The sequence below is a fragment of the Pteropus vampyrus genome, unplaced genomic scaffold, assembly GCF_000151845.1.
Source record: "Pteropus vampyrus isolate Shadow unplaced genomic scaffold, Pvam_2.0 Scaffold216, whole genome shotgun sequence".
NCBI classification, from domain to species: Eukaryota; Metazoa; Chordata; class Mammalia; order Chiroptera; family Pteropodidae; genus Pteropus; species Pteropus vampyrus.
Genome location: NW_011888997.1, coordinates 1,692,356 through 1,706,493, shown reverse-complemented (window position 1 = coordinate 1,706,493; position 14,138 = coordinate 1,692,356). Strand labels below are relative to the sequence as shown.

The window sequence follows — 14,138 nt, the reverse complement described above, 5'->3', positions numbered from 1 at the left end:
AGATTGATAAAGAATCATATTTGATAGTTAACCATATCATAATTATCTTTTTAAAATTATTTTGTATTTCACACACATATAATTGTTAAGGAAATTAACAAATCCATAAAAGTGATGCAAATGCTTCTCAATTCATTTCTTTTACTCAATCATATTTTTTAAATTTATTAAATCATTTTTCAACAAATACAAATACAAATGAGCAACTACTCTAGTGGAGCAAAATAATAGGTTTGTTGTTATAAATGAGAAAGACTGACATGGTCTAATGATCTATGGGAAAAAGAAATCTTACATATGTAACACTATAGATGTTACCTGGAGACAGTAGAAAACCACTGAAAAGCTATTTCCAGGGAACATACTTAAATATATCATTATAATATTAAAAAATGGATTAGAGGACATAAGAATAAACTGCATAAAATGCAGAAGCAGTTTCAGAGACAATGCAACATTACAGGTGATAAGATGAAAGCTTTACACTCAGATTATGGCAGTGGTAGCCAGAGAGAGGAAGAAAGAGATTCCTATAGGAAATGGTGGTTTATTGGATATAGACAAATAAAGGTAAGAGAAGATTCAAAGATGAAACCCTGGTGTCTGGTTTAAGCAATGGAGTGGATGGCTGGGCCATTTTCTGTCACAAAGAGCACTAGAATAGGATTGTGTTCTTGAGTGAAATGTGGTTTAATTTTTGGACTTTCTGTCAGAGGGTCAAAAAATTTAATAATATATATTGAGTAATAATATCATTGACATATAGATGATTATTTAAACTACCAGAGGTATAAAATAGTTTACAAGAAGGGAATAATTAAGAGGAAAAGAAGCTCTTACAAGAGTCAAGTTGAAAATGAGTAATAGGCAAAGAAGTTTTTGAGAAAAAGTAAACAAAGAACTCAGAGAGTACAGTATCAGCCAGCTAACAAAGGAAAGCAAGGAAATTTAAAATAAGAAATATGATGAATGGTGTCAGATGTTGCAGAGAGATAAATGTCAGTTGGATTGAGAGATGGAGTAATTGCTGATAAAGAAGAGACTGTTTAGCTAATAAAAAAGAGACTTTGGCATGCTAGCATGCTTATAGCTGACCGGATACAGAGGAAAATGATGATATAAGCAAGCAGATCTTCAGTAAGAAAAGGAGTCTAAAGGGTATATTGACTTTGGATTGATTCATGAAACTCCTATCATAACTGAAGTTGACATTTCCTATCACAGGAGTTTCATGAATCTACCTGAAGTCAATACTCACCCTCAGACTTTAACGTTGTGAGCCTTGATGGGGTTCTGTATTACTCAAAGAATTATCTCATTTGCTAAGGAGAAACTTTAAAACAATTGTTTATATTTATTCATCATACTTCTTTTTTGCAAGATATTATTTCTAATTAATCAAAGAACATTTTATTTCCATTTATGCTTCTTCTAGGAAAATTCTTATCCTCTATCAAGGAGATATTTGGAGCAGATTCAACCCCCTCAGTTATATAAAATAAAAAATGGCATATTGTTGGAAAACAGATTTAAATCCTGGTGAATCAGATGAAGAGCTGCATAAGCACCAAGAATTGTACTCTGAAAATCAACCTCTGTTTCCTAGCCAAGTCAGTCTGGGTTTTGATCAGCTAGTAGATGAGATCAGTAATAAAATTCCACTCTATCAGAGTGAAATTGAAGAAAACGCCATTTTTGTGCCCAGTGCACCAAACCGGAATTCAAAAAAGCATTCATTAGATGCAACACAGCAAATATCCTTGAATGAATTCACTTCTAAAACCTCAGAACTCTCTCATCACCAAGTTAGGAAAACACCAGTAATTGGTTTTAGGCGTTCAGTGCTAACAAATGCTCAAAACATGAATAAAGAAAGCTCTTGTGGAAACCCCACAGGAAAATGCCATGGTGCTGATGATTACAGATTCAATATTTTAGCTTCATCATCCACTGGTTTGGAAAAAACTAATTCACAAAAAGAATTAGAAAATGAAAATCATAACTATCATATAGGATTTGAAAGTAGCTTTCCTTCTATATATCCATCCTTCTCAACCGACTTCATGCCAAGAGAAGAGAATAAAAGGAGTACAAATATAAACATTGTGGAACCTTCTCTAATGCTCTTTAAAGGTTCTTTTCTACCCAGAATGTCGGAAAGTACATGGCCAAAGAACATTGAGGTATGTGTTATATACATTGACTTAAAAATATGAATCCGAAAGAATCAGTTAATAATATGCTGGATCAATTTGGTAATGATGCTAACTATAAATAAAGAAATGTATTAATATTAGTTTAGAAAAAGGTATTATTCACATATTCTGTGTTCCTGAATTAATGACTTTTTTCTGAAGAAAAGGAAATGAAAATTTTCTAATATCATTTTTAAAGTGTCAGTTTCATCTAATCTAAATATAATATAGTATATACATTTTATTAGGTAAAAATATCATAGTTGAAGGTTTAAATGATAGTATTTTCCATTCGTATTGTGTTATTATATACACACAGAAAAACACATACATTTCATTACATTTATATTTTAAGTCACACTATCATGAAATAAAAATTTTAGATCATTATTGGTAGAAAAATGTCCCTTTACTTAGGGGCTCTTAAATTATACTGTTTGCAAGCAACTTCTACTTATCATTGTGCAATTAATTCATCCTAATGGTTTCATTAGTAGTTTTCCAACCATTTCAATAACTTTAGAGTTTCTTGTATAATATGTGAACATTTCCTGCTTATGCTGAGTCTAGAAACAAGAAAAAAGGAAGTAAACAGTAAAAAGAAGGAACATTATTGCAGCTATAATTTACAGGGTGAGGCAAAAGGATTCTTCATTTATTCAACAACTATCATATTCTTAAAAAATACAAGTGTCTAGGGCCATGCTACCGTGAACAAGCCCGATCACATCTGATCTCAGAAGCTAAGCAGGGTCAGACCTGGTTAGTACTTGAGACCACCTAGGAAGACCAGGTGCTGTACGCATAAAAAATAAAAAAAAATAAGGGATTGTAAGCTGACAAGGTCTTTGCAATATGTGAGGTCAACCAAGGGTTACCTCACCTAAAAAAATAATAAATTAAATAAATAAATAAATAAATAAATAAATAAATAAATAAATAAATAAATAATACATGATATATTAGGCATAATGAACGCAAAGAGGAAAATATATAATATCTGATGTCAGGAATAACATATTACTCAAATTTATTTGCAAACAAATAACAGCAAAATACACAGGATGGGTTCACAGAAGAAAAAAGCTAATTCTATCTGAGGCACTTGCAGAGGAGGTAGCACCTCAACAGATCTGAATTGAAAGTCGATGAATTTTAGGAACATCTATTTTTGATCATGATGGTATAATAAGTACTAACCACTGAAAACAACTATGAAGTTAGATAAAGTATATGAAGCAACCAATTTCAGGCATTGAACAATTGGCAGTATAAGATATTGATCCTTGAGAGAATGGAAACACCAAAGGGTTTAATTCTCAAATAATTCTAAAGGCAGGGAAAAAGAAATAAAAGAACAAGATAAAACAGAAGAAAAAAATGGAAACAAATATCAACAGGGCAGTCTTAAATCCAAAAGTATCCATAAATATACTAAATATGAATAAGTTAAACATTCCAAATAAAAGGGAGAAATTGACAAACTAGGTAAAAAAGGAAGAGTTTACTACTGTCTACAAGAGACAAACTTAAGAAACAAAGGCACAGACAGGTTGAAAGCAAAAGAAATAATAAGATTTAACATTCAAGCAGCAAAAGAAAGCTGATGTGGTTATTAATGTCAGAAAGAGTACAGTTCAAGGCAGAGTATTATTAGAGAGAGAAAAGGGTCATTTCATAATTTAAAAAAGGGTCAATCAAGAAAACATGATCAATTTAAATATGTATGTGTACCTAATAACATATTCAAAATACATAAAGCAAAAATAATTTATTTTAAAGTTAATCATATGCCCACCCTCTGACTGAGCCATATATGGATTCATTTGCAAGAGATGAAACTCATGTCCATATAAATACTGGTATATGAAAATTAAGTTTTCTTTACAATGCCCCAAAATGTAAACAATCCAAATGTCCATCAACAGGAAGATGAATAAACAAATTTTCTAATATTCATGCACTAGAATAGTATTAATCAACAATAAAAGATGAATTATTGATAATGTGTGACAACACAGTTAAATTTAAATATGTATATATATCATTTAATTGAAAGAAGCCAGAAACAAAAGAGCATAGACACCTAGTCTATAGTGATAGAAAACTGAATAAATATAGTTATCAAATAGATGTACAAACTGACAGAAGGAGATGTGGGGGAACTTTCTAAAGTAATGGAAATATCCTATATTTTGATTGAGATATTGATACCACAGTTTTATGCATTCCTCAAAACTTAAATTGTACATGTAAGATTCAGGCAATTTTTTTGTATTTATTACTCCACTTAAAAATCTAAAAAAAAAATATTTTTTAATTACAGAATTAAATTAATCTTTTCTCCATACTAAACTATTAATTTAACAATTTTTATTTTAAGCAGATAGGCTCTTCCATTCAACTAGTTGAAATGCCTCAAGGCAGTAACATGAGTCTGGCTTCCTTTTGCAACAAAGTTAAAAGGTGAGTGTTGCTATTTCACTAAATTTTGAAATGTCTGTACCCGCATAAATTTGTCTATTTTAATATCACTGAACTGATTAATTTTGCATACAAAATGTTCTGTAATTTTTTAACATAGTGAAAAGTATAAATTTATGACAAATTAGTTCATTAATCAACGTTTGGTGTTGTTTCCATTGTTTATAAGTCATTTTTTTTTCTCTGAAAACTTGGTTAAAGTTGAATGTTTCATAATTTCAGGCCTGCACTTGCTGTTTGTTAATAGCTTAGTTTTTGTTGAATTAATTTCTCATTTAATGACATAAGTGACTGATTTCTATGGTTCTGTCCCAAATTAGCATAGATTTAGCCTTCCTACCTAGGATCTACTATAGAATGATGACAGTGCCCTTCTCTTAATAACTCAATCTTATCCTGAATGGGCTGCCAGAATATTAAACAAATGTTTGGGTGTTTGTCCACTGAAAACAATTTTTTCACTAAGGATATTGCAAAAAAAATAAAAATCACTGATCTCCTTTTCGCTAATCTAAAAATGAACTTATAAAGGTAGATGCCTTTTTTTAAAGACCAATTTCTCATTAACAATTAAAATTTATCTAAGGTTATCTCTTCTATTGCTAAAGTTCCTGAATATTTTGAAAAATTAATACATTTGCATTTTAGTTTGATTTTTACCCATTTATGGCTATTTTAAATATAATAAATATACATATAAGTAAACTTTGGCTTCTTTATCAGCTATAGCAGCTTCCTACTAAATCATCATTCGGGATTAAAGATTTGAATCATTTATTTTTATAATTAATTTAAAAGCTATTTGAATACCTAATAACTAGTCCATGCATAAAATATTCAAATAGAGAACAAGCAAGAAAATATAAAGCAAGTTCTCCACCCTAAAAAGCTCACAACCACATTGGAAGAACTGAAAGACCCACATACAAAAATACAAAACAAAGCATGTCAAATCCATAAAAATATTTAACCTTTAACTTCTTGCTCTGGTTCACACAGAAAAATTAAAAATGATGATTTGGATTCACAAATTAGGATCTTTAAGTACATAAATATTGATTATGCAAGAATAAGCTACTCACTGTAACAAACTGACAAGTATTGCCAGAAATTTGACACTTTAAATCTAAAATATACTACAATAGTCTCCTCTTATCCATGGATGTATGTTCCAAGTTCCCCAGTAGATGCCTAAAATTGCAGGTAGTACCAAACACTATACATACACACACACACACACACTCACACACATATATGTATGTACATATATATATACACATACACACACTATATTTTTTCATATATACATATGTGTATATACATACATACCTTTTCACTTAAAGAAAGCATTTCACAACTTCTCTTTTGCATATTGAAATTGCTAGCACCACTACTCTTATGTTTGGGAACATTATCAAATAAAATAAGGGTTACATGAATACAAGCACTAAGATACCCCCAAAGTTCATCTGATAATCTAGTAGTCTACTAAGTGACTAATGAGTGGATATCCCGGATAAAGGGATGATTTACATTCCAGGTGGGGTGGAGCAGGATGATGTAAGATTTTATCACCCTCCTCAGAGGGTGTACATTTTAAAATTTATAGTTTATTTCTGAAATTTTCCACTTAATATTTTCAGATCATGTTTGACTGAGGTAACTGAAACCACAGAAAGTGAAACCATGGATAAGAGGGGCTACTGTAAATATAAATAACCTCACTTGTGCAAACAAAAATACTGGTCAAATAACTTGCCATGAAACCACTAAATGGAAGAGCCAGCATCAAACCCAATGCTTCTGGCTCCAAGGAGAAATTACTTTGCAATTCTCTGACTCATCTGAGCAAAATTAATTGTTCGGAATTTACAAATGGCTTCTGGGCTCAATCATTTATGTGAAATTCAAAATTTGTGTAAAATCTAAAAATTTAAGAAAAATCAAAAGCCAAAAATGGTATTTACCAATTTGACAAATGAGATAATTTATTTACAAAAATTCTTATCAGGATGCATGACTTCCAGCTTGAAAAAGTTAGGCAAGAGCAAAAACCAAGAGAAGGAAGGCATTCAGGCTTTAAACGCAGTGTCGATGAAGCAAGTAATCATTGTTTAGAGTGAATTTTTATGTTTTGTGAATAACAGTGTATTCTTAACTGCTTCACATAAGGTGCTACCGGAAAAACTTAAAGAACAGTACTTTAGATTTATTTTTGGTATTATTTTAATCTTTACCAACCTAGCCTGGCTAATAGCACTGTGTTGCAAATCAGCTGCTGATTGTTTTCATATTTTTAATTTTTGATAGCAAACTGAATGAAATTTCTTATAATCTTGTCCTAAGTATTTTTTCCAATATATTTTTCAGAATCAGAGAAACATATCATGCAGCTGATGTTAATTCAAATTCGGGGAAGATCTGGAGCACGACTACAACATTTCCATATCAACTCTTTTCTAATACCAAGTTTAATATAAATGTTTTTATTGATGACTCAACACAACTGCTTCATTTTATGCCACATGGTAAGCAACTTTGCAAGTAAGCACAAAAATCTACATGAAACTGATATAGGCTATATAGCCTTGAGTCCACAGACTAAAATCATTAAAAGCAGCATTATTAGCTAGTATTTTGCCATTAGGTGAAATAAGAGGAAACCAGCAGGAAATCTTTTTTTTAGAAATTGTTTAGCTTTTGTTTTTAAGAACCCTCTTTACATAGCTCAACCCAGGGCACTTTATTTTCTTGCTATAAATATTAAATATAATAAGTTTTTACCATATTAAAAAAAATTTCCAAAGGATTCTAAAGACTACATATAAATGATAATGCATTAGAAAGAACTGTTTCATTAAAATGTAAATAAATTATAAGGTAAGATAGACATAGTCTCTATTCCCACAGTAAGAACTATTTTAGCCTATGCAGCCCAGGGCAATTATTGAATCAAATATAAGTATTGACTCAAAGTCTCTAGGAATGGATCCCAAGAATCTGTATTTTATTATACTCACTAAATAATTCTTATTTTTCTAAAGTTTTAGAATGTCTTTAAAGTTGTTTAGTATTTTATTTCACTGTTATTGTCAACTGTTTTACAATATAATATTAGTTCTTTAAACAAAATTTAGTTGCCATAAAATAAGTGTCTACATATCAACTATTGTCTCTTGACAAATAACGATTCAGTAAATATTTTTAATTGATTATTTTATTATTATTATTTTTCTTTTTCTTTCTTATTCTAGTCAAGGCTCTGATTAGAGATGACTATAAACAACAATGTTAGAATATTAGTTAAGTCTATCTGGTTTGAAACTAAGAGAAACCAACTCCTGCTGGCTTAGCAGAAAAAAAATTTAAAGACTATAGGAATTTATTATAAACTTAAAGAGTAAGAATTAAGTAAAAATTTGGAAATATACTACAGGCACAAAAAAAAGCAATTCAAAATTTCTGTATGCCTCTCACCTTATCTCCTCACTGTATAATTGCTTCTCATGTTTCTTTTGCTTTCTGTTGACTCATTTCTCTTGCTCTTCCAGAACACGTGGAAAGCCAAACTTTCAAGCTTACGTGTTATTTGGCCAGCTACCTAAAGAAAGTACAATCTCTCTATTGGATCCAATCCTAAATTTCTAAAAGCAGATAATGATTGCATAGCCAGGATCAGTGGTGCTGCACCTTGATCCAATCAGTATGGCCTGGGTCATGCTGGCTGGGTTCAGTTGCTACAGAAGAGGATATACTTGTGAACTAGGGAGAACTCTTCTGTTCTTCCAACTTAGAATATTTAATTTCCAACATCTCTCCCTCTCTCTCAGATATTCTTCTGTTGAATTTGACAAGCCAAAGGCCACTTATTACTTTTATGAGAAGTTTCAGTAAAGTGATTAGGGCACTGTTTTTAGTATTAGAGATGTATAGTGGTAAAGAGAATGTCTGTGCCTTCAAAGGTGTTAAAAGTATTTATAAGAAGGAGGAGAAGGAGGAAGAGGAAGAAGGGGTCATGAAAAAGGAAAGAGGAAGAAATAGAGGAAGAGAATGGACAATTAATGGAAACATACAGAGTAACATATGCCACTGTCTGGAGGAAAACTTTTCCTCTATCCATTTACCTTTGAAGAGGAAGGGTGCTGTGACTTAACTGACGGTAGACAAATTAACAGGAGAAAAAACAAGGTTTATTTACACATGCATAGGAGTTATTCAGTAATAAGTCAAATATCCAGAAGTAAAGGTTTTTATACCAACAATGTAAAAGTGTGTGTTTGAAGAGTGGAGGGGGTGTAGTTTAGAGCTTTTATGGGGGAAGTATGGAGGGTTATAGTGGGTTTTTTCTTATGCTAATGAATAGTCAGTCTGTCTTCTTCCTGGAATTTGCAGGAAACTAGTTCAGAATGAAGTTAACTAATAGGAGTTATATTTTAGGGAGTCTCTGCTTTAATCAGATAAGAGAAGTTCAAATAATATTTCAAATGTTTTCACTTTAAAATAATTTTTATGCCAAAACTGTGTGGGTGAAGAAGAAAATTTACCTTTCCAGGTTCTTTCAGCTAGTCTAATAATCAACAATGTGAGAAAGATTAACAAGAGAAAATGACCAAATTTAATTATATGCATACATCTGGGAATCCCACAAACATGAGCAAGTCAGACACCCTTCATACATGCTAGGTCCAGAGACAGAAAGTTAAAATGAGGTATATATGGCATTCTGAGATAAAGATTAAGTAAGGCACCTTGGAGCTTCAGAGGAAAGGAAGGTCATTCACAGGACAATAAAAAGAACAGGTAATCAGTGGTTATATGTTTTCTTTGTCCTATGGGCAAAGCCCAAATTTAAGTTTTTTAAGGAGAGGTAAAAGATGAGCTCGTAGGGTCTTAATTGCCTTCAATTCAAAATAATTCACGTGCCAAAGTGGCATATCTTAGGGAGGCCTGTTCTAAACCTTTTCAACTGTGATCCCTTCACAACTTTATACTAGTATTTTACTAGTAATACAGATGTTCTGTAAAGAACAAAAGCCTCAATAGTGTGTTGTTGACATAAGAAATGTCCAAACCTAAAGTGAATTTTTATGAGTTTATCTGAGCCAAACTGATGAAAACTGCTGGGAAGCGAAATCTCAATAGATTGAAAAAGTGCGCTGGAGAATGGCAATTTTGCAGGAAGAGATACAAGGAGAGTTACATAAAGTTCATTGGTGGTAGATTAAGAGGGTGGGAGAAAGCAAAGCAGAAAATCTCTGAGATTAGATAAAAAGTAAAAAGAGAGACACATACTTCTTTTACATTGGTGGGTATGAGATAGTTAACATTTATAGCACATAAAGATGGTACTTGGGGAACAAGATAACAACAAGAGGTTCTATGGCCTCATGCTCTGGTGGTGGGTATGCCCCGAGGGGTCTGGAAAAGACGTTTCAAAGGTACGTTATTTTAGAAGGAAAAAGACAATAGAGAGGCTCATTTAACCTAAAGGTTGACCTTTCTTGAGGAAGCTAAAGGCCTAGGACATGACTACCCACCATGAGTAGCTTTTAGTTAGGAATTTTTATGTTCAGACCATCCTACGTAGTTACTTTTGGTCTGTGAGTTTGTAGGGCTTACCATGCTGGCCTCCCCTGCGTGTTTCAGGTTTAGCATGTGGCTACTTTTTCAAACACAATGCCAAGAATGACTTTGATAAAAGATAGAAACTGTTGCTTGAAACTTAAGGAATAATGAAATCTAGATAAGTAAAGAAGAGGAGATAGGTGAGAAATTTACATCCAAAGAGAACTGTTTCCCCAAGACTGAAGAAATATAATCCTTCTAGAGGAGCAGGCGTTTTGAACAAGTAATCCTCTGTTCCACAATCTTTAGCTCTCACTTCAATAAAGTTGATTCTCATGTCCTTATTTCTAACTCCAAAGTTGTTCTATAGCCAGCGTCTTTACTTTCCACTACTTTCTAGATTTAGATGATGCATGGTTAGAACTGTATTAGGAGGCCATGTTAGAAATAGAAGTTAGTTTGCAAAGATTAACGAGTAATTGAGAATTATTTGCAGAAGTTAATCTATTCTTTAAAGATTAGCAGTAATGAGATAGTAAAAATGAATGAATCAATCAATGAATTAAAAAAGGACATTATTTTAAGTGAATGGAATACATGAGGAAAGATTTTATTGATTAAATAAAAACAGAACATTTTTAAGAAAAGACAAAAACAGTTTTAGAGTGTGTTGTTAACCCAAAATTAAAAAGCCCAGATGAGAGGTAAGAGTGTTTATTTGAGATAAAAAAAAAATGTAATTCATGAAACACAGGCTCAGATATAAACCCAAATAGTGTTCTGATTAAAGAGTAAAGGGAAGGGGTTTTTATAAGAAAATAAAAAATAATCAAATGAAAAAGAAGAAAAGTTTTCTATTGGTACTGTAAAGCTGAGTTAGTCTTTAGCTATACATGATTGGTTACTGATTCTATCTTCAAATAGAGAGTCCACATCAGTCCTCCTGGTCAGAATGTTCAGCAGGCTTTACCAACAATTGCTTGTGTAAAAAATCTTGATTTTAGCCCACTACAAAGGTCTAAATAGTTCAAGTTTCAAGAAGCCAGACGAGAAAAGCAGTTCCTCTGGAATGATGGCTCAGACTCCATTCTGAAATAACTCCTCTTATGTCAACTTTCACAAGGGAATATTGAATATGTAAGAGAAGAGCTTTAATTGCTGAACTGAATCCCAGTGTAGGCAATATAACAGTTGAAACAGTAAGATTTAGTAAAACACAGTGACAGTTATATCTCAAAAGAGATGTAAAGGGATAGAGAAGGATGAATTAAAAAGTTGATTTAAGGTGCAGAGTAGTATTATTAAAGAATTTCAAGTGGGCTTTAACCTTTTCAATATGGTAAGCAATATGGTCAACAGGTTGAGAATTGCATGGAGTAGGAGACTACAAGAAACTGGGAAAAGGATTATGCTAGCTGCCAAAATGAAGGTACAGGTATAAAATCTACTTATAACAAACCATGGTACTTGTTGGCTTACAATATAAATGAGAAGTTTAACCATAGACACTTAATGGTTGGCTTCAATGAGAAAGGTGATAATTTCAGGTTTAGACATGCTGAATTTGAAGTAATAGCAAAACATCTAAAGTGCAACATTAAGCAGGCAGTAAGATATCAAACCAAAGAACAGGAAAGGAATAATAGCTAGAAATTGGATTATGGAGTCTTTGATGTAAATGGAAAGATTATTGTAGTAAAGTAATGAATTCATGCATGGCCCATATAGCACAGGAGCTGCAGTCCTGAAAATGGGAGAGTCAAATTAATTAAAGTGAACTGGTGTCCTCGAAGATGTTTTCCTGTCATCATACACTAACAGTGCTCTTCTCTCCCTTGTCAGAGCCCATTTAGCTCCAATTCACACTATTTCAATCATTATTCCCAAACAGCAGTATGTTTAAGATACTCAATCCTATGTCAAAGCATTTCCACAATCCCTAATTCCCTGATGATCTTTACCATTTGTTTATCCAATAATTTCTTTGATAACATCTTCATCTACCATAAAATTTACATTTTAAAATTCATCATTATACTCTTCCTTTTCACATTCTGGCAGGTCCAGCGATATCATTTGTACTACTTTTTGTTAGCTCGTTTGTATCAAAAACCTTTCCTTACAAACTATGTGGCAGTAAAAGAAGCCACAGAAAAGCAAACACATAATTGCAAACAAAACACTACTCAAATGAATGCAACTGAGTGTTTGCAATATGCTGTTCAAATTCTTACTGGCTAAGGCTCATTAGTATAGTCTGTTGCACTTGCTTTCATTGATTGAGACCATAAGGTCACAGTCAAAGCATGGAGATATAAAAATAGAAATTGAGATCAAGATAGAGATATATATAATTTTCAACTATTATCACTTACAATAATATATAAATTCCTTACTACTTATCATTTAAAATTAGGCAAATATTTCCTAGACACATTATTGTAACAAGTCAGCATGGTTCTGGCCACTATTAAATGACATATGCATATAAGAGTTTAGGAAGGAAATTATGGAATGTAAATATGAGAAGACAAAGGACTTTGCATTAAGTAAACTTACATTTAAAGTCCCAGAGAAGGTAGAGAAAGAAAGCACATGTTCATTAAGGTTATTATAATGCTGTCCAAGGCAGACCCTTTGGTGATTCCTACTTGGGAAAGAAAAAATAATTATCTATGGAGACTTAGAATCATGAAAAGAACAGGCTTTGGAATTGATAGATTTAGTTTAGACTGCTGGCTTGCTACTTATCACTCATTATATAATCTCGTTTGCATCTCCCAAATCCCTAAGTGTAAACATGGTAGAATATTTTTTATGCTGTGCTACAATGGACCAAAGATTTTAACATGAAGAATATAACACCTATCTGTTATGTAAGATGAAAAAAGACTGATCAGAGAAAATGCAAACAATATTTTTGAAAAAATATTTTTAAATCTAGCCAAACTAATAAATGAGATGCATTTCATTTTAATTCCTCTAGACAGTTACAATAGCTCATAATGTGTGTATCATTTTTTGTGCTCAAAACTTTTTTCTAACTAGTATATGATAAGTAACAATGTATTAACTTTTTATTATTCATCTTTGTTTTTAGCTAATTATCTTGTCAGAGACCTAATTGCAGAAATTCTACATTTTTGTACAAATGACCAGTTATTCCCCAAAGATTATCTTCTAAGTATATGTGGCTATGAAGAATTTTTACAGAAGTAAGTATCTTATTAAGGTAAATGTTGGTCATTGTTATAACCTATGTTAAGCAACACTTCTTTCTTTTTTCTTTTAAACAGACTTTGTACAAACACTATACTCTTCTAACCAGAATAATTAAATCAATTTGCCCCCTTTAAGGTGGATTTGAAATTTTATGAGCCATATTGATAGTCTTATTCTTGGTTTTATTTTGTATTTTGTGTATTTATGGCAACATGTATTTAAGTGACCTGTGACTTTGGTGACCAACCATCTCAGTTTGCCCAGGACTGAAGGGGTTCCCAGGACATGAGTCTTTCAGTTTTCACATCAAGAAAATCCTGAGCAAAACTAGTCACTTTACCTGTAATAAAGCTTATTAGTACTGACCACAATTTAAAAAATAAATTCTTTTGTAATAAGTATTTTCTTCAATTTGGAATAATATCAGTATGTTGATTAAATACTAAATTTAAGTTTTAAGATTTAAGTATGATTATAACATTTCTATAAGAGAGCAAGTTTTAAAACACCTTCATTTCTTTATTCAGGAAACTTTTAAAACAATGAGAAAAGTCTATTCTCATGTACGTCAATCGCAAATGCTTATTTGATAAAATACTCACCCTCTCTTAAAGTATCACGATAACTATTGTCCTGAAGTTCCTTAAAGACCAGCATTTGAGAAAGTAAATA

The 14,138-nt window shown here is 31.9% G+C and overlaps 1 protein-coding gene across 3 annotated transcripts in view; it reads left to right on the top strand.

Annotated features, from left to right (window-relative positions):
- The first annotated feature begins 1,418 nt into the window (after positions 1-1,418).
- Positions 1,419-14,138, top strand: part of PIK3C2G (phosphatidylinositol-4-phosphate 3-kinase catalytic subunit type 2 gamma) — a 274,730-nt gene continuing 262,010 nt past the window's right edge. For 2 of the 3 annotated variants that reach the window (XM_011372935.1, XM_011372934.1), the window contains exons 1-4: positions 1,419-2,183; positions 4,579-4,661; positions 7,050-7,207; positions 13,345-13,459. In XM_011372935.1, the coding sequence (XP_011371237.1) occupies positions 1,506-2,183; positions 4,579-4,661; positions 7,050-7,207; positions 13,345-13,459 (1,034 nt within the window). In that variant the 5' untranslated portion in view covers positions 1,419-1,505. The remainder of the gene's footprint in view (positions 2,184-4,578; positions 4,662-7,049; positions 7,208-13,344; positions 13,460-14,138) is intronic. The other variant, XM_023538251.1, reaches the window with a different exon arrangement.